The sequence below is a fragment of the Trichosurus vulpecula genome, chromosome 4 (genome assembly GCF_011100635.1).
Source record: "Trichosurus vulpecula isolate mTriVul1 chromosome 4, mTriVul1.pri, whole genome shotgun sequence".
NCBI classification, from domain to species: Eukaryota; Metazoa; Chordata; class Mammalia; order Diprotodontia; family Phalangeridae; genus Trichosurus; species Trichosurus vulpecula.
In genome coordinates, this window is record NC_050576.1 from 280,744,325 (window position 1) to 280,768,266 (window position 23,942).

A 23,942-nucleotide genomic window follows, 5' to 3' on the forward strand; every position below is an offset into this window, starting at 1 on the left:
TAGAAGAGAAAGACCACTTTTGACTGATGGCGGGGAGGAATAATTCCATGGAATGAAAGGGAATACGTGGCTGGTATGAATCCAACCTTCCCCCTTACTCTAAGGGAGCAGAGCCAACAGCCAGGCTGGGACCACTATTATGGAAGTTTAATTGGACCCAGCTGGTGCTAGCCTAGCCTGGCCATGTAAATAGGAAGGGGCTAGAAAAGGCATCAGCTTAGAAACAAAGAACAGGGAAGTAGAGAGGGGGAAACAAGCATGAATTAGGCACCTACTATGTGCCAGGCACTGTGCTAAGCACTTTGTGATCCTCACAATAACCTTGGGAGGTAGTAGTGCTGTTATTATCCCCCTTTTTACCACTGAGAAAACTTAGACAGACAGAAAGGTTAGTTGATCTGTCCAGGGTCACACAGCCAGTGAGTGTCTGAGGCCACATTTGAACTCAGGTCTCCCTGACTCAAAGAAGCCCAGATCTATCCAGTTAGCTACACCAGACAGAGTGAAGCATGGAGTCCAAAGCCCCGGATTCCACAGCTAGCTTTGCTTCTCACCACCTGCGTGACTTTAGGCATGTCACTTAAAACCTCTCTGGTCATGTTTTCCGTTCTGTAAAAGGAGGTGATGGAAGCTGTTTGAGATTCCTCTTAGTTCTAAACTCCCTGATCCCAGGGTGTCACAGTGCCTGGCCAGATTCAGACTCTTGAGAATGGGCTAGTCAGCCAGGAAAGCTGGGCCGCTCATTTATATCGAAATTGTGGGCATATCAGGACAAGTGGCCTATTTTCTCTAACTTTGGTTTATGTCTTCGTTCTCTTAATTTGCTACCCAATCCTCTTCCCACCCCCCACCCCCCCACCCCCAAATCCAAACCTCTATCTTTAACAAGTTATGGAGAAAGAAATTGGACGTTCATTTGGGGAATTCACTAGAAGCGGTGGCAGCAAGGGTTACTGAGACACTGCACCCAGCACTTTGGAAGGGAAGGGATTTGGGGGTGGGGATAACAAAAGGCAACCACTAACTATTGAGTGGAATAGGAAAAGAAGCCCTCGGTGTTCAGAAGGGGACCCTTCTGGCCAGGGATCTATTTTGTCACATAAGCCTAAGGAATGACAAGCGAGAAAAGGAAAGATTAGAAACTGAGCGAGCAGGCTGGGTGGTCACTTCATCATGTGATTTGAGAAGGGTTGGAAAAGCTCACCACCCAAAAATATCTCTTTCCACCTCCCCCTCCCAACCTCCGTGCAGAGAGTCTACAAATAGAGACTCATTCTTTTAGATTAAGCACTACCCTCTCCCTCTTTTAAAGGCAAATACCCAGGGTGGCCTGAATGCTGTGATAATGAGAATTGGGGCCAACAAACAAAAGACCTCCGGCTGTCAGAAAGGGCCCAGGAGGGGACAAGTAAAGGAGGTGGGATGGAGGGAGATAGGGAAAGGGGCAGGAGAATGCAAAGGTCAGCCCTGGTTGATAAGGTAAGCAAACCAGACCAGGTTCTGTCCTGACTTTGCTACTAAGACTGAAGAGTTATATCACAGCCTGAATAAGTCACGTCCCTGATCTAGTCCTCAGTTTCCTCATCTGTAAAATGAGGAATTTGGACTAAATGTTTCCCCTGCCTCTGAAAATCTGATGATTCTGCTGCCTAGGGCATGGGTGAGGAGCGCAGGAATGTGAAATAGGGATGCAAGGGACTGTAGCAGGGCAGTAAAAAGAATAGGAATGCGGGCCCCAGGGCTATGAGGAGACAGAAGGAATGTCTTAGGCAATCAGAGGGTTAGGTTCTCTCTAAACTATGCATACTTCCCCAAAGTCCTTCAGATATCTGGAACTGGTCTGGGCAAGGAGAGAATGACCAGGAAAAATTCAAGCAAGGTGCCCATGGTGCCATATCAAAGAAATCAGTTCAAATATCTGACCCCAAAATCCCACAGCCTGACAAGACATCCAAGTTAGACCCTAGAATGCCTTCCCTCCCACCACCCCAAACCAAGGAAGGAAAAAAATAACCAAGGGAGGAAGGGTTGGTGGCGCCACCAATGTCCTACCTGACTCACTGCGCACATATTGATAGTCCAAAGCGGAATCTTCCTGGACGCTGGCTGAGAGGTTAGGCTGCGATGACCCTTTGTCCTTCCGTGACCTTGACAGGCCCCAGCGATCCCAGCGGGACCGGGTCCGGCCTTCCCCAGGACCTGCAGAAACCCTAACTCATTGGCACTGGCCCACCTGGCCTTGGCCTTGGCCCTGTCCTATCCTTCTATTTTGACTTTGCTGATGCCCCAGCACAGGAAAGGCTACAAAGAGGAAGCAATTGCCTCCCTCCCTGTCTTGGAGGCCAGCCCTGGTCTTCTAGACTCTTCCCATTCTATTCCCAGTCTCCCCCTTGCCTCACACCTCAGTTAAATTCTTTTGGCTCTTGAGATACTTCATATTTCCCAAGGCCTGGGACAGACCACCTTACCCTTGTGTATTTTCAGGGTTGTAATGTATTCTGTTTTTAGGAGACTTATGTACCTGGTTTTACATTTCCTTGTTTTCGGCATGGAGAAGGGAGGAGAGAAGGCCAAGTAAGAATAATCAGTGATGAGGTAGAAACATGAGCATTTGGAACACCCACAAATCCCATGCAACCAGAAGGCTTCGTGATGGAAAGTGATCTCAGAACGGTAGAATGGACCAGAACACTCAAGTGGGCCATTCCCAATTCATCAAGGAAGGGGATGGGGGAGGAAGGTGGGGTGCTCTTCTGGGATGGAAGAAGTCAATGTCCTCCAAGGTCAGGAGGGAGCCAGACTAGACAGTAAATAGAGCATCTCTCTCCAGCCTAGAATGAGTCATGGACCAAGCAAGGCCTACCTGGGTATCTCTAGTTGGAGACACTTTGGAAACTATTCTAAGTGAGACTCTGCACATTGGTTTCCTCACCTGGTGTTAGCTTTTTTAATTTATTTAGTCTCTTTTCCCTAGAAATCCGACTCATAATCTGGACAGGGAGGTCCGTGGAGTGAGCTTGAAGACATCAGGTTAGGGCATCCCCTTACAGAGTGGCCAGAGCAGAAGCAGGGAAGGGAATTAGAGATGGGAGGAAGCAGATCACCAGGCCCATAAGGATCAAATGAAGTCAGGAGGACCTCAAGATCCAGGAAGGTTTATATAAGGTGAAAGCCCTAGGCCTGAAGGCAAAGATCCTTGGGATTGTCTGAGGAGATGGAATTTCTCCAAAGCTGACTCCCATCAGAAGGCCTGAGGCCTGGGGCCTTTTCTTCAGGACTAGCTGCGGTGGGCTCCCAAGCCTTGGTCTTGTGCTAAGCAAGCTAAGGAAAGCATGGCCAGATCTTTGGCCCAGGCTCATCTCCTGAGTGTCCAGCGCCCTCCTGCTCCCCAGCCTGTCATCCCATCCTACACCTCATGCATTCTCAGTGTTGGTCCCCTTCTCCACCCTAGGAGCCTCAGTAAGCCTCAGGCTCTGCTGCTGACCCTCTCATCCACTGCCCACTCATCCACCAGCCCCAACTTCTGCCCCTCTGAACAGCCCACCTGAAGAAGCTGAGGTAGCGCTAGCCTCAGAACCCAGCGACTCCGCCGACGGTGTGGCTGCGCCAGCTTGGGCCGACAGCTGGTTGTGGGGCAGGCCGAGGCGTCGTAGGCTCTCCCCCTCAGATGTTGCCCTGCGCAGCCGGCCCAACAGTGGGGTGCTCCCCCCAGACCGGCCTCCAGACTCCTCACTGCTGCCACTCCTGTGCAGACGCCCAGAGAGTCGCTCCAGGGTGGCGCTGAGCTTCCTCCGAACAGCCAGCACCGGGGATCCCCTGGCTGAGTCACCCCCTTCTGAGCTCTCACCGTCCCCAGCCCGGGGAGACCCCCAGGATGGGTGACGTTGGGAGGGAGGTGTCCGGCGAAGCCTCTGGGACAGGGACAGGGAGAGGCGTCGTACCAGCCCCAGCTCCCCAGACCCCCCAGGCCCACGAAGGTCTTGCACAGAACGGGATCGCTCAGGCCGTTTCACTAGCTCTAGCGGGGTCCCAGCTGGGCTGGGCCTATACATGCCATCTTCCTCTTCTGATCCCCGGGAAAGGCCCCGCTCCTCGGACTGAGAGCGGCTCAGCATCCTCAGTCTCCGAGCCAGGGGAGACTGGCGACTTTTCTTGAATTTAGCTTCAAACACTTCCTCCGAGTCCAGATTTTCAATGCTGCTTAAGCTCCTATCTGAGCCAGTAGGCCTTGAGGGAATCATGGTCTTCTCCCCAGAAGAAGGAGCAAGCCCCTTGACTCCCAGCCCTTGCTTCCCGGGGTGTGGAGAAGCCACCTTGGCAAAGACAGCCGCATGGGGCTTAGGCTCGGGGGGAGGGCCCAGGACGATCTTCGGGGCACCAGGCAACTGGAGAGATTGCATGATCTGGGCATAGGGGGTAAGGGGGGTCTCTGGGACCGGGGAGACCACAGCTGCTTTTGAGGGTTCTAGAGTTCTGGAAGGTCCTGGCTTAGGCACTTGCTCTTCTCGCGCAGTCTTAGGGGGCCCTGGCCGGGGAGAGCCCCTGGAGGAAGCCAAGGGCTGCTCAGTGGGTCCTGGGGAAGCAGGCTTTGTAGGAGATAGCTTGGCAGGGATGGGTTTGGCAGGGCTGTGAGGTTGGGCTTCACTTAGGGCAGACAGGGAAGGTGATTCCTGTAACCTCCGGGCTCCTAGTCGGGCAACAGGGATCTCCAGGGGGGCTCCTGCCCGTCGGTGCCTGCCCCTGGGTTCTGTCTCCCCCTGGGAAAAACTACTGCTTTTCTGAAGGCTGCGGGCCTCAGGGGGCAGTGGGTGTCGGGGGGCTGCCTCACTGGAGGCGGCCCTTGCCATCCGGGGGTCACGGGCCCTTCCTCCACCCCCCAGGCTCTCTAGGAGAGGTCCCCTGAGGCCGCTGACCTTGCCATCTTCAGGACCCACCCGAAGGAGCCTCTGACGCAGGGCCTGGAGCCTCTGGGCATACTCCCCCTCACCCAGGCCCCCCCTGGCCAGGTGGGCAGCCCCCGGGCTAGGGCTGCGGCGCTGGGGCAGGTCTACAGAGGCTGCCTTCTGCAGCCCCCGGCCCGGCTCCCGCAGCCCTGCCCCGGGCAAGGCACTCTCTGCTGAGCTACCCCTTCGAAGTTCCCCCCGGCGGGGAGCAGCCACTTCTCGGGGCTGTGGGCCTGGGGAGGGGAGTGCCTGAGAGCCGGGGGCACTAGCATCTCCTGGAGGGGGCCCACCCTGCTCCTGCCAGTCCATGGGGGTGGAATCCCTAGCGTCAGGAGCCCCAGGGGTATCATCCTCAGTGGGGATGTCAGTGAGAGAGACTCGTGAGCCAGAGAACTCAGGCAGCAGCGGCCGAGGCACGGAGGGCAATTCCTCCAGTTCCTCCTCTTCTGAGTCTGAGGAAGATGAAAGACCCCCTGGGGGTGGGCGCCGAGGCACTGCCACCCACACCCGCTCAGGGGGAGCTCGCAGCAATTCTGGGATCGGGCGCAGCACCAGATGGCACTTGTAGCTGATCTGGGAACGCTGGGAAGAAGGAAACATGGGAGTCAGGTGGGGGGAAGAAGAAATGGGGGGAGGGAGGAGGACAGGCAGGAAGAGGCTGCTGCAGAGACAGGGGGATCCACCCCACATGGGCCCTGTTTCCAACTAGTCACCTACGGTAGGATAGGGAGGAGAAGAGGAGGGAAGGGAAAATAGGGATATAAGAGGTGCAGTGGTAAAGTTGGGAGGGAGGGGGGAGAGAGAGTGAGAGAGAGAGAGAGAGACAGAGACAGAGATGGAGATGGAGACAAAGAGAGAAAAACAGAGACAGAGACAGAAAGAGAGAGAGACCAAGAGAGACAGAGACAGACAGAAAAAAACATACAGAGACACAGAGAGAGACAGACAGACAGAGAGAGAGAGACAGACAGACAGAGAGACAGAGACAGAGAGACTGGGGCAGAGACACAGAGAGAAAAACAGAGACAGAGACAGAAAGAGAGAGACAAAGAGAGACAGAGACAGAAAAACAGAGAGACATTGACAGAGAAAACCATACAGAGAGACAGAGACAGAGAGACAGAAACAAAGACAGAGAGAAAGAAAGAGACACACAGAGATAGAGACAGAGAGATAGAAACAGACAGGGCCAGAGAAAAGAGAGGAGAGGGCAGAGAATGTATGACAAAAATGATCCTTTTCTTATTTCTGGTAAAAAGTCTATATTATTACTATATACTTAAAGTGCTTGAGACACTCAAAAGTGATAAGCTGGGATTCTGGGTAGAGGAGCTCCCTGAAGATACCGGAGTATATCATGAAAAATTAACCTGCATCAAAGGTAAAGCCAGTAACTGTTGGTTAGGCTCAAAGCCTGGCTGTCATCCCAGCTCCACAAATGAGCTGGAGCCGCTGGTGCCCTGGAAATGGGATGTGAGGGGAGCAGCAAGCAGGGGGCATTGCTTTTGGTGATAAAATGTGCTAATTCCCATTGTGGCACTACAGCAAAAGGAATAGATTTAAAGTCAGAGGACTTCTGCTACTTAGGATCAATGTGACCTTGAGGGAGACATTTCTGGGCCTCAGTGCCCTCAGTGTATAAAACGGACCCAATGACCTCTAAAGTTCCCTCCCAGGGTTAAATCTTACATTCTCAGGAAAAATAAGTCCTTCAATTTAGGGTTTCTGGCAGGGAACGATCTTGCTCAGGTCAGGCCAGGATACTGGTATGGACATTGTGGGCCACGTGGCCTGCCTAACCCTACAACTAATAATAGCTAACTTTTTTTTTTTACTTTTTATTTTTTGGAGGGGGGAAGGCAGGGCAATTGGGGTTAAGCGACTTGCCCAAGGTCACACAACTAGTAAGTGTGTCAAGTGTCTGAAGTCGGATTTGAACTCAGGTCCTCCTGACTCCAGGGCCGGTGCTCTAATCACTGTGCTACCTAGATGCCCCCTAGCACTTACTATGTGCCAGGCACTGTGCCAAGAGCTTTACAAATATTAACTCATCTGATCCTGCCAAGAACCCTGGGAGGTAGGTGCTATCATGATTCCATTTTACAGAAAGTGAGTCAGAGATTAAGCAACTTGCCCAGGGTAACCAGCTAATAAGTATCTGAGGTTGGATTTGAACTCGGGTCTTCCTGACTTCAGGCCCACTGTGCCACCTAGCTGCCATCAGGCCCAAGGCTAGACAATAGTTAGAACAAGAGGACAAGAACCACCCTTGACAACAGACTCACACCTAAGCTAAGGAAGCCTATTGAGACAGAATGGTCCAGGACTAGACTTAGACACAGGGTAAGGAAATATGGGACAAGGTGTGTTCACCACATCCACCATCAGGGGCTTCTCTCCATGCCCTTTGGGACTGGGTACTGCCCATTCAAGACGGTCCGATGATGTTCTTCTTTGGTGCTCGGTCATGTCATCTAATTAGATTGGCCTCTGGTACAGTTACGTAGACAGTCACTTAGATAGTGATTAAGTAGAAAGCCTGCCCATTGGCTGAGAATGGGACCCAGACTATAAAACCAGAACCCAGAAGGGTTCTGGTTCAAGAGATGACATCGCCCATTAGGTCAGTGTGAGTGGCATACCAGGCAGGGTGTGGGCTATGGGCCTACTGACTCATGAGTTAGTAAGTTTGAGGACCGTCCAGGCCAGAGTTAAAAGGATTCCTGTATTCATACTTTTAACTCCCTGCACCCTGTTCTTGTGTCTATATGCTACCTTCTTCCCCTTGGGGTACGGAGGGCATGAGAGCAGGTTTAAGAAGGAAAAGAAGGTGTGGATGCTGGAGCCAGGGATGGTAGCAGTTACAAAAGAAGGATGGAAATAGGATCAGGTGTAGGGAGGGAGGCCGAGGGCACCAGGACAGGGGCCTATTTTCTGGATCTGACGGAGAGAGAATAGCATGGCTATATCAAGAAGGGATCCCTGAGTCAATGCTTTGGTGCAGTAACAAAAGCCAGGAGGCTGCCATAGCCAGAAGGGCCCATGACCTAGGGCAAATACCTCATAAGGCCAAGATAGTGCAGTATACGTGTTTATGTCATACTCAGGGTACGAGTGAGGACATGTGTGTGTGTGCGCATGTGCATGTATGTGCGTGTAGACGTGATGTGAGAAGGACCAATGAGAGTATGAGGAGAGAAACCAAAAGGGGAGAGGGATGAAATGATGAGGCAGGTAAATGGTACGGTGGCTAGAGAGCGGAGTCAGGAAGACCTGAGTTCAAATCATGCCTCAGACAGTTACTAGTTGTGTGACCCTGGTCAAGTCACTTACCATCTTTCTGCTTCTGTTTCCTTATCTGTAAAATTGGGATAATAATAGCACCTACCTTCTAGGGTTACAATGAGGATCAAGATGATATATATATATATATAAAACGATCTGCAAACCTTGAAGCAATAAATGTATTTATATATTCATATATTCAAATATATATTCATATATTCAAATATATATTCATGCAAAAGTGATGATGATGATGAGTGTGTGTGTGTGTTTTATGAGAACAGGAACCTAGCTCTGGCATGCTGAGCAGAGCCTGTCTTACACCCAGGGCAGGATGGAGAAGGCCTACCTGGTGGCTGCCGCCAAAGCTATTGTAGATTTATTTGCATTCCCAGGGGGCCACCCCATTCCTCACCCGCTCTTCCCTTCCTCCCTCCAGCCTTTGCTAAGCACAGACATTTTCTCATGGAGGCTGTGGCCCACAGTTTGGGAAATTGGCAAAGATTTGCTAATATAGAGGATGGATGGTTCCAGAACACAGCCCAAAAGTTGGCGGGGGGGCCCAGAAGGGGCACCAGCTTTGAAGCGAAAGCGAGCTGGAATCCAGTTAGAGGCACAGCTGGAAAAGCCTCACACATGGGGTTTTCTCCAGAGGCAAGATGGCAGCTAGCCACGCACTGAGGCCAGGCCTAGATGTTAGTTAGGGGCAGAGAGGATTAGCCCAGGAAGCTGGTGCTAGCCTCTGCCATTAGGTTAGGAGAAGATTCCTGCACTCTTTAAACTCAGATTCATTTACCCTTTCCCCCCAAATGTTAGTTTTAAACAATGTGTCAGGCAAGTCCTGAAAACTCCAAATTCTGGATTCTTAATGAAAGATGAAGGGGCCATCCACCCCAAGGCCTGGCAGAGGAGTAGGAGCTATTGATAGCTGGGAGATACAGAAGGAGCACTGCTGATGGGCTATCAGGATCCTTCCAGCACCCCAGAATCTTTGGGGTACCAAGGAGAAAAGATTGAGTAGTGAGCAGAAAAGGCACAGGACCCTAAGGGGGGCTGGGCTGAGGCACTGAGAGCCAGCCTCTTTCCTGCCTGTGGAACCATTTCCTCAGATCAGCCCCTCTGGAAGCCAGGTGTGATGGTAACCTAAGTGGTGGGATCTGTTGAGAGATCATTGCATCTGGAGTTCTAGGGGGGTCTATGCAAGAAAAAGGAGGGGACAGAGAGAGAAGAGGGGGAGGGACAGAAGCGGGGAGGGACAGAAGAGAGGCATGGAGGGAAGGAGAGGGGACGTGAGGAGAGGAGGAGGCAGGTAGAACGTGACAGGGGGGTGGAAGGAGGTCGGTCAGAGTACGGGGCGAGGGATTGAAGCTCACCTGCCACCTCCTTCGGGACAGGAACAGCTTCAGGTGGTCAGTGCTGATATCTGCACCCTGTGCCGTTGCCTACAAACCCAGGGAAGCAAGTTATAGTGAACAGGGGTGAAGTCCTCAGCCCATTGCTTTCTGTGAGCCCTCCTCTTACCCCCCCTTAGCTCCAACCTCTTTCTTCTTCAAGCCAGGGCCCTGCTGCAGACCACAGAAACTGCAAAGCAATACTAAAAACTAGTATAGATGAAGAAATGGAGTCTGAGAAAACTGAAGAATCATTTCTTCTTTTTGTTCAGTAGTCCGAGTCGTGTCTGACTTTTAGTGACCCCATCTGGGGTTTTCACGTCAAGATTACTATAGTATTTGCCATTTGCTCTCCAGCTCATTTTACAGAGGAGGAAACTGAGGCAAATAAGGTAAAGTAGCTTGTCCAAGGATCACACAGCTAGTAAGTGTCTGAGGCCAAATTTGAACTCAGGAAGATGAGTTTTCCTGACTCCAGGCCTGGCACTCTATCCACTGCACCTCCTACTGATAACATGTTTGATGCAGGATTTGAACTCAAACTTTCCCATCACCAAGAGCAGTACCCAATCCATTATGCCTCTTAGCTCTGTGAAGACCGGTATCCTTCATGCCCACCACCCACTTCATGGGAAGAGTCTCACCTTAAACCAAGGGTGCTCCAAGGTTTCCTCGGCTGTGGGCCGCCTACAAAGAGACAGAGAAGTTAAGTGGGAGCTGGAGGAGAGGGGGAATCTATCAAAGCACTGACTTTGATGTCAGAGGACATAGGTTCAAATCCTAGCTTCTGTCTGTGTGACCCAGACCAAATTTATCCTGTTACCCTTAGCTTCTCTATCTGTAAAATCTGTAAAAATTTATCCCGTTAACCTTAGCTTCCCTATCTGTACATAATGATAGCACCTGCTTCATGTAGTTATCCTAAGGATCAAATTATATATATACATATATATATACACACACATATATATAATACATATATGTATATATACACACACACGTATATATGTGTGTATGTATGTATATTACATATACATATACATACACACATATATGTATGTGTGTATGTATATGTATATATGTGTGTGTGTGTGTGTGTGTGTGTGTATAAAGTGCTTTGAAAATCTTCTAGTGCTTGATATAAACAAGCTCTATCAATGTTAGCTAGCTATTATCATAAAACGATTAAGGCAGGGTTTTTAAGCTGTTCTGTGTCATGGACCCCTCTGGCAGTCTGGGCAAGCCTGTGAATTCCTTCTCTGAGTAATGTTTTTAAATGCCTAAAATGAAATGCATAGGATTCCCAAGGAGTTCAGTGAAGTTGAAATATAGATGCCAGAATATTAAAGAAACAAGTTCGTGGAGATGCCCTGCCCTAAGGAGCTGGGAGGGGGCAATGTGGAAAGTAAGCCACCGGGGCGGGTTCAGCGGGATCGACGAAAGGCAAAGGGGGATTCCTAAGGGGCATCTTGGGACTCACAGCCGGTCTCGAACCAGAACCCGAATGAGAAAGCCTCGCGCCTCTCGGCTCAGGCTGAGGAACGTCGTCTCCTCAAAGGCCACGTTGTAGTTATGGATGTTCATCAGTGTCGTCCGGTCATTCTCCCCAACAAAGGGCGAGATCCCAGTCAGACTGCAGAGGCCGGGGTGGGGGAAGGCAGTTAATAAGGGAAGGGAAGGGATGCAGGGGGATTCCAGGGGCAGAAGCAGAGGGCGCCAAGGGCTGAGAGGAGACAAACTGGGGGGAATGCAATTGTAAGGGTTATTGGTAAAGGGCAGGGCCCAAGTAGCCATGAGGAGCCAGGGATCAAAGCCAAGCCATCTCTTTCCCATCCCCGTGGGGGTCTCCCCTCCCCTCCCCACATTAGGCTGCTGCTGAAGGCAGAGAGAAGAGAAAACATGGAGGGAACTCAGCCATCAGAGAGGTCTTTACCAGAGGAACGCAACAACACCCACAGGCCTGTGGAAAAGAAAGGATGGTGTCATCAGCTAGGACCCCAGTGCAGACTATATCTCTCCTTCCCAATTCAGTTATTATATTTATTGTTGTCCTCTTTGGTATCCCCAGCTCCTGGCAGACTAACCTAACCCCATCCTCCTTCCTGCCCCATACTTACCAGACATCGGTGACTCTGGACACAGGTGTCTGGTTGACAATCTCTGGCCCCACGAATTCAGGGGTGCCATATTGGCAGTACTGAGGTTCCTCTGGCGTCAGTTCCTGGGCATTGCCGAAGTCACAGATTCGCACTTGCTCTGCACCCCCAGCCCCATCCCACACCAGCAAGTTCTCTGGCTACAGGGGACAGGAGAGAACGAGATGGCTGTTTGTAGGCACCCTGGTCAAGCTGGGCTCTCTTGGGGTTAGACCACTGCTGTCTGGCTCCCCATCAGCCCAGTCAGCTGCCAGCCTCCCCTTCCCTTTGCCCTCTTCTTACCTTGATGTCCAGGTGCAGCACATGGCTCTGATGAAGGTAAGCGAGCCCCTCCAACACCTGCCTCACATAGGCCCGGATCTGGAGAGACAGTGGGGCCCAGAGCCCACAGGGGAAGTGGGCATACCCAGAACTGTTATCCAGGTAGAACAGATCCATAGTGGAAAAAAAACAAGCTTGGCAGCATAAGCTAAGTAGGGCTCAGTTGCAATATAAGAACAAGCCTGGGAGAGGGGAGGCAGGCATGGGGAAGAAGGGCATTGAGGAAGAACAGTCAATCAGTTAATAAGCATTTATTTAGCTCCTACTGTGTGCCAGGTACTGGGCTAAGCACAAGGCACACAGACACAAGCAGAAAAAAAAAAAGACAGTCCTTGACCTCAGGGAGATTACATTCTAATAATGGGGGGAATTGTTCAAAATGTCAAAATGGAGCTGAAAAGCAGCAGGAATTGTTGACATGGGATACCTTTGCTAATGGTAGCTGATATTGAGGATAGATTTCTGGGCAAATTTCAATGGGGAAAATGAGAAAAGAGGAGGGACCTTTGAGACCCTGGATGAGGGAAACTAATCTCTCTAGAGAATGAATTTGGCAGGGGGGGGGGGGGGTTGTTATTGATCTGTTTTAATGGGCTTAAAATTCTGCTATGGATTTTTGGTCAAGTTGTTTCCACTTAAAAATTACCAATTTAAAAAACTATTTACTAGATAGTACTGTTTGCAAAGCCTGGAGCCGTTCCCAATGCACCAGGGATTAACTGGACTAAGAGGTTCCTCAGGTGGTGTCTATTCCTATAAAGGACACTTCTCTCTGTCCTGCCCCACCCACCTCCACCACCACCAACATGGACAGAGCTATCTCCCCAGAGTCTGGTCCTAGCCAGCCTAGCCATTGCAGAGGTTTAGACAGGAGGAAGACAGTCCCATACCCAATTCCACCCACCCCCTGCCCTCACCTCGGACTCACACACAGTTGGTTTCCTGGCCATTCGTTCTAGAAGCTCTTCTGTGCAACTGAATCCAGGGTCAAGGAGAAAAAGGGCCTAGATTGACCCTCATCAGCCCCCTGGGCTCCCCACCACCCAACCTCACTGGAGAAGGCCAGTCATAGTGTGTTCTCCCCCAAATGCCCCCTCCCTCCCTCTCCTGTGACAACGTGTACTTCCCACCAGCCCCCATCACACACTGTCCTTTAAGTATGGCTCAGCGGCAGACAGTGACCATGCCTCCCCACAGCCCGTCCCCTGGGTACAGTTCAGTGACGATAACAAGTCCCCGTCGCCTCTCGAAGGCTTCATGGAAGTAAATGACACAGTCATGCTGGAGCCTGGCCAATAGCCCAGCCTCCCGACGTGCAGATGCCTTTGGTTTGGCCTGGCTTGGGATGAACTTGGCAGCAAACTCGAGGCCAGAACTCCGTTCCACCACCCGACGAAGGTAGGAGAAGGCACCTCTGAGATACAGGTGGCCAGGGGGAGGGGTTAGGGTTTGTTCCCCAACCCTGGCACCCCTGTTCTCTCTTCTCCCTTTAACCCTCACCCCACCCCCCAGACCAAAGCTACTAGTCCAAGGGTGGGGAACCTGTGGCCTTCTAGGTCCTTGGGTGCAACCTTTTGACTGAGTCCAAGTTTTACAGAACAAATCCTTTTATTAAGGGGATTTGTTTTGTGAAGTTTGGATTCAGTCGTACTTGAGGACCTAGAGGGCCACATGCAGCCTTGAGGTTCCCCATCCCTGACCTAGACATTCAGCCTCTCAAAGAGACCCAGATGTCAAGAGTAGGACCACACTGCCGTACCTGCCGATCTCCTGATGGATATCATAAAAGTCACTAAGCCTCCTTCCCCGTAGCTCTTCATCTTCCCCCACTCCTTCAATCTCCATGGATGTCTGAGCTGGAGGAAAGATAAGGCTGATGGATGGAAGGCTAAAAGGCAGAAAGCAGGGATGGAAGGAAGATAGGGCAAAGGAAGAAGGGCAGGGGAGCAATAGATAAAGCTGGAGGTGGGCCAGGAAGTGGCAGATTGGGTGAGGAAAAGGGGCTAAGTGCTTTGGGGGCAGTAGCTGGGGATTAGGACACTGGGGTCTAGAAAACAAGGACCAAGATGGAGTCCTGGATTCAGAGTCGGGAAGGCCTGACTTAAAATAGTGCCTCAGATAATTATTATTAGTTTTTATGTGACACTATATAAATCACTTAACCTCAGTCAGCCTCAGTTTCCTCATCCGTAAAATAAAAAATTGATGGCCTTGTAATGGTAATTTAAATCTCTGATTCTGTGAATAGAAGAACTGAGCACAGGGAATGTTGGGCCATGGGGCTTTCTATGTGGACCAAGTACTCTGGGAAAAGGGAGGCATGAAAGGCAGGGTCCTTAGGGGAAAAGGAGTAGTAGTAGGCATCCCCTTCACCCTAATCCAAGCAAGAATGCTACCAGCCTAGTCACCTGTTCGAATGGCAAGCTCAGCCTTGCAAGATACTTCCCCCGCTAGGTTGCGGGCTGTGCAGGTATAGACGCCGCCATCTTGGGGTCCCGTGCTCAACACGACCAAGGAGCACTCACTCTCCTCATACACAAAGCTCACGTGGCTGCTCTCTTCCAACAGGGTCTCCTCCTGTGGAGCAGGAGATCACCTCCACCCCCGGGCCCCAATCACACCCAAGGCCCCATATCTCTCCTGTGGCCCCCACAGTCCCGATTCCCCACAGGGATAATTTCCTCCCAAGATTGACACTCCCCCCTTCAGAATGCCAGCTCCATTCAGATGGCTCATCTCTTGCAGCCCTCCTCAGAATAAGGAAATTCACACTCTACAAAATCCCCTGGGACCCCCAAGGATTGCTTCTATTCTCTGAACTCAATTTGCCTTCCCTCATTCTTCCCTTAGAACCAACCCCCCCCATCTGGGGCTACCTATTCCCTTCATTCCGCACTCACCTTGTACCACATGATATCTGGCAGTGGCTTCCCTTCCACCACAACGGCAAAACGAGCTGTCTCTCCAGATCCAACCTCTACATCCTCCATGATGGACTCGAACCGTGGTGCCTCTGAAACACAAGGGAGTTGAAGTGGAGGGTCTGAAGGAGTGACCCTTCCTTGCTGGAATTTGTACTTATTTATTCTAGCATATGGGGTATTTCAAACCCTCTGAGGGGGTCATTTCATTCCTCAGCTCAAAACTCTTTGGTGGCTCACTATCACCTGTAAAAACAGGCATTCAAGGCCCTCTACGATCTGGTGGTGCCTTACTTCTCCACCTTTAGTTCGTTTAATTTTGCTGTGCACACCCCATGCCCCACTAAACTGGACTTCTCTTAGCCCCCAAACCTACCCTGTGCTTTATTTTTTTATCTTTTTTAATTTTAGGCTTAAATAAATAATAACAAAGAAGCTTTAAAAACTTAAATATAAAACAAGAAAAAAAAATCTTGTCCTGTGCACAGTAGAACATGAGAGAGGATTAAAAATATATAGCAATAAATTTTCATTTCAAGAAAGCCTATATATTAAACACTGCATGTTGTGTTAAAAGCTGTCTGTCTTTTCTTTGCTTCCTTATAGGTTTTCTTTTATTCTCTGCTGTACACTTTTTCCTTTGTTCTTTTTCCCCTTTCCTCCCCCCTCTCCTCCAGGCTACAATTAAGTGTGGATATATTTATATAGAGATATAGATGCCCTGTGCTTTATTAACTCCATGCTTTCATTCACATGGTTCTTTATGCCTGGAATCCTTTCCCTCTGCTTCACCTGTTGAATTGCTTCATAATCCAAATCAAATTCCACTTCCTCCAGGAAGCCTTCCTTGCCCCCTCCCCCGATTGGCCATGACCTTTTTCTTTAAAGTCCCACCTAACATGTTCGATTGTACCTTTTATCGTACAATGCACTTTTCATGGACTATTTTGTGTTCTATTTGCCGATCTTTATCATGTCCTCCTTCTGAGGTCTAAGAAGACAAGCACTCTTCAGTGTAATCCCCTCAAAGTCTAGCACAGGGCTCCATATGTAGTGGGCACTTAATATAAATAGATATCTGTTGGACTTAATTGACCTGAATTGAACCAGTCTGGCTAGAGCCTTGCAAATGTGATGGACTTATTAGTGGCTCAAAGCACTGACCCCAGAAACCAGTAGGAGGGACCAAAAAGAGCCCTAGTTTTGAATAGAAGTCGGAGGTTGGTCCTGGGCACAGCTGGATAGAAGACATGCAGGGATGTGGAATCTGAGTCAAGAGAAATATAAACTAGCTGTGAGTGGTTGGTGCTGATTAGTCGGGCAGCTTGTGCCAGCCTGATCAGGGAGATATGAGGATAAGATTTCTGTGCTATAAGGTTGTGCTTTGAAAGTTTCTTTTTCTTTCTTTCTTTCTTTCTTTCTTTCTTTCTTTCTTTCTTTCTTTCTTTCTTTCTTTCTTTCTTTCTTTTTTTGGTTAGCTGAAGACAATTGAATTGACTTCTTTCTCTTAAATGCTAGCAAAATCCCTTTGAAAAAAGCAGCCGTGGCTCAGAAGAGTATTAGCATAAGCCCTGAACCCCAGGCCCACCTGCTAGTTCCAGGGTGATAGAGCAAGCCTGGGTGCCATGCCGATTTCGTGCTGTACAGCTGAGGGGCCCCACATCTCGACGATTCACATGGCAAATGCGCAGACAGTACTGGTCATCATCTGGTTGGCTTAGCTCATACATTCCTGCACGTGCCTCCAGCAGTGCCCCTCGACAGCTGGAAGGGGATAGAGAAGAGAGGAATGATCACCCTCAACTGAGGGCTGGGAGCATTATGGCCCAGATGGAGCAGGTATAGGGAGCACAGATAGGGTAGCGTTGAGACCATTGATTGGGGCTAGGACAAGGGAGAGGGCTGGGATCAGAATGCACTGGGGGAAGAAGAGCAGAGCCAGTAGTTAACAGTACCTCCTCCAGACAACCTGGGCTTCCACGTGGTTGAAGGTGACAGTGACACTGACTGGCTGCCCCTCTACCACATACACCACATCTGGCTTGTCCAGTACGACAGGGGCTTCTTCCAGAACGGGGCCTAAAGAACCAGGACAATAAATGGGGTGAGGAGGGGGAAAAACACATGAGTCCATCCTGAGCTATAGAAGCAGAGAGAAGAATCCATCACAGAAACACAGAAAGCTAAGAACTGGAAGGGACCTGATTCAATGCCGGAGGATCTCAGAGGCAGGGATGAAACCTGAATAGAGGTCTCCCAAGCCCCTGCCTGGTGCTCTATCTCTCCGCCTCCCACACTGGGTCTGATACTACCCCCTTCAACCCAACCTATAAGGTGACACTCTTGTAAAGAAAGACCCTTCGCTCGTTGGTACAAATTGTATGTGCCTATGCTTGTCCGGTATTGCCTGTGGGTGTTGTAAACTGGTAAGTATTTCCCTGGTGGAAGGCAATGGAACTCAGCTGAAGCCAAAGAAGAGCTTTGCAGATATGGCCACTGGGAGGACTAGTCCCAGAAATTGATTAGAGGAGACCCAGGAGGAGTGCTAGCCTTGAGAGGCAGAAGGAGCTTGTGACTGGAACTGGATCAGAGACACAAGGTAATGGGAGGTTTTCCTAAGGCAAAATGGTGGGATCACAGGAGAGCTGAATAGGAGGTGGTAGGTGAAGGAAGGGAGTAGCTAGTCAGCCATGAAACTTGTGCTAGCCTTTATTTTCTCTTATTATTAACAATAATTCCCATTTAGATGGCACTTCACAGTTTATAAAGCACTTCTCTCCCAATTGCCTTAGGTAATACAAGGATTAGGTCCATTTCATAGATGGGGAAATTGAGGGTCAAAGAAGTTCAGGGTCTTGCCCAAGCTTACAAAAGCAGAAGCTGTACCTTCTGAGTACAGCCTCTGTTGTACTGTAGGACAAGAGTTCTTAACTTTTTCTGGGTTATGGACCCTTTGAATAGTCTGGCAAAGCCTATGGACCCCTTCTCAGAATCATGGGGTTTTTAAAGCTTTTTAAATTAAATTTTTTTTTTTAGAATCGTGCTTTCAAATGCACAAAATAAAATACACAAGATTACAAAGAAAATCAATTCTATTGAAATGCAATTATAAAAACATGTTTTTTTTTAAAGTTCAGGAAGCCTAGGTTTGGAATCCCTGATTTAGGATGATGTTCCCATGTTCAATAGTTCTACAATTCTGTATCATAACAATGTTTTATTTCGCCTTTTCTCCTTTGAATTCTAGTAAAGTTTTTTCTGTGAAAGACTCAACTTTGCCTTTCAAGGCTAGCACCCCTCCTGGGTCTCTTCCCATCAATTTCCAGGGCTAGTCCTCCCAGTGGCCATATCTGCAAAGCTCTACCTACTTTGACTGAGTCATAGTTCCATTGACTTCCACCAGGGAAATACTTACTGGTTTACAACACCCATAGGCAGTGCCTGATGGGCATATGCACAGATATGCTCAGATGAGCTAAGGGGAAGGAAGTGGGTTATTTCCACCCTTAAGCCAAGAGAATCTAGGAGAACCAAGGCCTAGGCAGGTGCTAGGAGCAGCAGGAGACACGGGACACAGCAAGATGAGTAGGGTGCTGTCAAGTAGAAATCACACAAGGCACTACAGAAGCTTAGAAGCCAGTGCTTGATCTTTGATAGGGTAAGGAAAACTCATCTCTTTTCCTCCTTTCCTGGTTTATCACAACCCCCTTCCCATCCCTGTCTTACCATATCAGGTTTTCCTTCAATCACTTCCCCCTCTGTCCCCCACAGCAAGTTCTAACCACCACTCCTACCTTATCCCCATTCGCCAGGGAGCAAGAGCATCCCAATACCACCACCTGGTTGTCCACCTACCCCGTTCCAACAGCTGCACAGGTTCAGAGGCTGGGGAAGGCTTGCTGCTGCTCTTGACTGTGGTGCTGAGGATTCGGAAGATGTGTTGTGCTCCTTTGCGCAACCCCATGGCTGCCCAACTTGGCTCCCGGAGGCCTGTGGCCAGAGCTGTCCACTGGCCTGAACCTACCACTTGGTGCTGAACTGTGTAGGTCAGGGTGTCTGGATCTGAAAGCAGGTAGGACAGACTTCTTTGTAGGAAAGTTTTCCTGCCCCCCCCCCACTCTAGTCCCCAACACTCTTGGACTAGGGCCTTGGGCTTTCCTTCCCTATTGCTTTCCTGGGCAAAAGAGGGACTCCTGCTATACCAGGCTTAGAGAATAAAGGATCTGACACTCCGTTACTAGACATCCAGGGTAGAAGTAAACATGGTATGTCATAGGATCACAATGTCATAGTTTTAGAGCTGTTAAGGGCCTTAGAGACTATCTAGACCAAGCCTCTCATTTTACAAATAAGAAAAAGAAGGTCCAGAGGGGTTAAGTGACCTGCCTCGGGTCACACAGCTAATAAATGCAGAGCCAGGATTTGAACCCATGTCTTCTGATTCCAAATACACTTCTACTTCTATTTCATCATGTTGCATCATGTGAGCACAGCCAATGATGCCTCTCCAAGCAGAAAAACTGAGGCACAGAGCAAGAGCACAGCCCCAAACAGTCCCAGGATAGACACCCGTACATTCTGCATGCCCAGCCCAAGGGCCAGATCAGTAGTTTAGCAGATTCAACTGGATGCAGTGAAATATCTGCTCCTTAAGCCTTAATGCCCAGTGACGGCTCATAGCTGATATGGGGAGGGCAAGGAGGGGACTAGGGAATGGAAGAAGGCCTGCAGTCTCACCAACCCGAATCTTAATCCCTGTTCTCCTTTCCAGCAGCCTTTCTCCCCTTTGTTCTCACTCCATTTGGCAAGCTTTACTCAACACCTGTGGCTCTCCTTAAACCTCTGCGCTCCCCTATAGCAAAACACGCCCACTCAGATTCCTGGCATCTCTCTGCAGTCCTGACTCACCAATGGCCATGTCGACGCTTCTGGGAGGGTTCCATTTGAGCATAACCATTCTCCCGGTCACAGTCACCACCTGTGGGGGCCCATCAGGAGGACCAGGCACTAAATCTGAAAGTCATAACAAGAGGCAATTCCAGTGAGGTGGGGGTGGACCCCATATCTCCCTGGGAAGAATTCCAGAGTAAATCCTAGGCAAAGGTACATCGGTTATCACCATACCACCACCATCACCACCACCACCGTCATCATCATCATCATCATCAGCATCATTAATCATCCTGCCTTAGTAGACAGTCTTTGTGAATTTCTGTGGCTAAAAACTTTATCATCCAACTTCCTGTAGTCTGACTTCTTTTTAAAATTTCTAAATTTAATTTTTTTCAATTGACCAAAAAAAAAATCTATTTTTATTCTCCCTCTCACCCCACCCTCGTAGAGAAAAGAAAAGAGAAAAACATTGGAACAAATATGCACAAATTCCCACATTGGCCATGCCCCAAAATGTATGTCCCATTCTGCACCCTGAGTCTGTCACCTCTGTGTCAGGAGGTGGGTAACACGCTTCATCATTGGCGCTCTGGATTCAAGGCTGGTGACGCATTGATCAGAGCTCTGAAGTCTTTCAAAGTTGTTTGTCTGTTCAGTATGATTGCTATTACAGAAAATATTCTTCTAGCCCTGTTCATTTCACTCTGCATCATTTCCCCCAAGGCCTGGGTACTTGCTGTCACCAACTTGGTGATAAGCATCGCCAAACTGAGCTAAGCTGGTCCTCTTTCCAGAGTGAATCTAGGTAACTCTCTGCACAAACACAGATTGGCCCCTTCTTGGCAACTTAGTCTTAGAAAGGTGCTCAGACAGAAACCAGGACCACTAAACGGTGCAGAAGGATCCCTGCAGGCTGTATATGGATTTAGTTTTAAAATGCGATAATGTATGTTTTGCATGATTGCACATGTATAACTTATATTAAATGGCTTGCTGTTTCAGGGAAGGGCAGGAAAGGGAGAGAAAGAGAGAATTTAGAACTCAACATTTTTTAAAAACAAATGTTAAAAATTATTTTTACATGTAATTGGGGGGAAAAAATATTCAAAAAATATGAAAAAAATTAAAAAGTAATATTATCTACATTTTTATTTGTTTTATTAAATATTTCCCAATTACATTTTAATCTGGTTCAGGCCACACTTAGGAGTGTTGTGGGTCGCATGCGGTCCCTGGGGAATGTGTTTGACACATCTAGCATAGAGTAATAACAGGTTAAGTCATTTGCCCATGGTCACATGGTATCAGAGCCAAATCTGAACCCAAGTTTTCTAACTGTAGACCAAGATATCTTAACTTAGAGTCCATGCCCTACCCTCCACCCCCGCAAGCAGTTTGTGGATAGATTTCAAGAGGTCTGTAAACTTGGATAGAAACTAAAATACATCTTTATTTTCAATAGCCTCTAATTAAAACTTAGCATTTCCTTCTATTATGAATTTTTTTTAAGTCTATTATTCTGATAAGGGGTCTATAACTTTCACCAGCTCTCCAAAGAGGTCCATGACACAAATAAAGGTCAAGAATCCCTGTCTATTACATGAACTGATGCAAAATGAAGTGAGAAGAACCAGGAGAACATCATATACAGTATCAGCAACATTGTGCGATGATCAGCTATGATTCACTTAGCTCCTCTCAGCAGTACAATGATCCAAGACAATTCCAAAACACTTATGATGGAAAATGCGATCCACACCCAGAGAAAGAACTGACAGACTCTGAATGTAGATTGAAGCATACTATTTTCACTTTATTTTTTTTCATGGTTTTTTTCCTTTCGGTCTGTTTCTCCTTTCACAATATGACTAATATGGAAATATGTTTTACATGATTGCACATATATAACCTATATCAAATTGTTTACCATCTTAGGGAAGAGGAAGGGAAAATTTTGGAACTCAAAATTTTATGGAAAAAAAGAATGTGAAAAATGCATGTAACTGGAAAAAATAAAATACTATTTAAAAGAAAAAGAAAAAAAAAAGAATCCCTGTCTAGTTCAGGGTAAGCCAAACTTACTAGGCCACTGGACGGAACACTATGTGAGGTACATAAGCACCTGCCTATTGATTATTTGATTCTGGGGAGGAAATGCCATAGAGCTCTTCACCCCACCCCCCACCCCTTCTAAAAATAAAAGGAATGCCAGAGGAAGCTTCTAGACAAATGTCCAACTGTCCTTTAGGGGCAGCTCTTTCTGACCCAGGGATTCTCAGATCTCAGGGTGGGAAGGGACCATTAGAAGACAGCAGTCCTCACCTGTGACATAGAGGTGGGCATAACAGGCAGCCTTGCCCAGCTTGTTAGCGATGACGCTCTTGTAGACACCAGCATGCTGTGGCCCCACCATTGGGAACACCAGTCGATGTACATCCCTGTCTGGGGAGGGAAAGGAGCACAAAAGCAAGCACAAGGTGGGAGGTAGGGAGATTCTACAAAGGCTGTGGTTCCCATAGTTCAGTCAAGACCCTGAAACCTGCAAATGTCAGGCTTGGAGAAGCCCCAGAGACAAGGGTTATGTGTTCACTGGCATCAGCTACACTCCTTCTGCTGGGACTCACCAAAGAGAAAGAGGAAGGATGAAGAGAACAGAAGAATGGTTATCTTGGGTCAGAACCCTGATCTAGCCAGCCCAAGACTGATTCCCTAGTCTACATCTCTAGATTTGGTTTTTAAGGCTCATGCAATTTGTAACTGGAAGGGACCTTAGAGATCATCTAATCAAACTACCTTGTTTTACAGATAAGGAAACTGATGCTCAAGAAGGAGTGCTTTGCCCAAGGTCCCCAAGGTCACACAGGTTGTCTCCTAGCTTTCAGTCTCAAATCTCTGCTGAGAACCTTGGACGCCCCTTAAATACACCTAAAACTAATGATCATCTTTCTCTCGTGCGCCACCCCCCCAAAAAAAACTGTAGTCCCACTCCATCCAATTTCTCTATTTCTGTTAATAGTATCACCAGTCTCCTTGTCACCAAGCTTGGAGTCATCCTTGATTCTTCCCCCTCCCCTCTACACCAGTGAATCACAAAATCTCTTTGATTCTTCTTTCAAAATGTCTCTCACACCTTTTCCTTTATAGTTTCATCACAGCCGTAACACTAGTTCAGACCCATAGCCTCTAACATCTGAACGAAAATAGTCTAGAATTAGAGAATTGCAAAATGTCAGAGCTGGAAGGACCTTAGAGATGATCTTATCCAACACTCTCATTTTACAGATGAGAAAACTGAGACCCAGAGGGCTTAAGGGGCTTAGCCAAGAGCCCATGGCTAGCTTGTCAGCTAGCACCCAAGTCTAGTGCTATCCCTAGTGCACCATGCTGCTCCTAACTCTTCCCTCTGCTTTCAGTCTTTCTCCCCTCTGGTCCAACCCACACCGTACTACCAGACCAATCTGACAACTTTTATAGAGATTACACAGCTCTGCTCACATAACTCATGGGCTCAGAAATTTCTAATGATTTGCAAATGCCTACAGGACAAAATCCAGACTCCGGGCCTGGCACACAAAGGCTCCCACAATTGCGCACCTCCCTGCCTCTCCAGACTAAGCTCCCACTACTCTCCTGCAGAAGTCCTCTGCGCCACTCCAGCCTGTCAAGTGTCCTTGCTTCCCGAAAACATTCCTATGTCTGCATTTGCATCATGGTCATGTCATTACCTCTACCTTAGGGGAAATCCCTTCCTCCCCACATTGACCTCCTCTTCTTCCTTCAAGGTGCAGTCCACTTCCTTAGTGAAGCCTTCTCTCACCACCCCTAACACTCTGATCTTTTCTCTCATAATTTCTGCTGTGTTTAGTCAGTTGTTGTCACTCATATCTGACTCTTCATGACCCCATTTGGGGTTTTCTTGATAAAGATACTGTAATGGTTTGCCATTTCCTTCTCCAGCTCATTTTTACAGATGAGGAAACTGAGGCAAACAGGGTTAAGTGACTTGCCCAGGGTCACATAGCTAGAAAGGGT

General features: G+C 48.6%; 1 protein-coding gene across 6 annotated transcripts in view; it reads right to left on the bottom strand.

The window, feature by feature from the left end:
* Positions 1-23,942, bottom strand: part of SPEG (striated muscle enriched protein kinase) — an 83,035-nt gene that overhangs the window by 8,879 nt on the left and 50,214 nt on the right. For 3 of the 6 annotated variants that reach the window (XM_036754443.1, XM_036754444.1, XM_036754446.1), the window contains 13 exons: positions 22,233-22,352; positions 19,926-20,030; positions 18,873-19,079; positions 16,973-17,096; positions 16,606-16,781; positions 14,997-15,109; positions 14,505-14,673; positions 13,856-13,952; positions 13,310-13,510; positions 13,014-13,071; positions 12,058-12,135; positions 11,737-11,915; positions 11,326-11,579 (listed from right to left, as the gene is read on the bottom strand). In XM_036754443.1, the coding sequence (XP_036610338.1) occupies positions 11,549-11,579; positions 11,737-11,915; positions 12,058-12,135; positions 13,014-13,071; positions 13,310-13,510; positions 13,856-13,952; positions 14,505-14,673; positions 14,997-15,109; positions 16,606-16,781; positions 16,973-17,096; positions 18,873-19,079; positions 19,926-20,030; positions 22,233-22,352 (1,658 nt within the window). In that variant the 3' untranslated portion in view covers positions 11,326-11,548. Of the gene's footprint in view, positions 1-2,052; positions 2,200-3,544; positions 5,526-9,601; positions 9,671-10,263; positions 10,307-11,099; positions 11,253-11,325; positions 11,580-11,736; positions 11,916-12,057; positions 12,136-13,013; positions 13,072-13,309; positions 13,511-13,855; positions 13,953-14,504; positions 14,674-14,996; positions 15,110-16,605; positions 16,782-16,972; positions 17,097-18,872; positions 19,080-19,925; positions 20,031-22,232; positions 22,353-23,942 lie in introns of those variants that run through there. The other 3 variants (XM_036754448.1, XM_036754447.1, XM_036754442.1) reach the window with 2 other exon arrangements.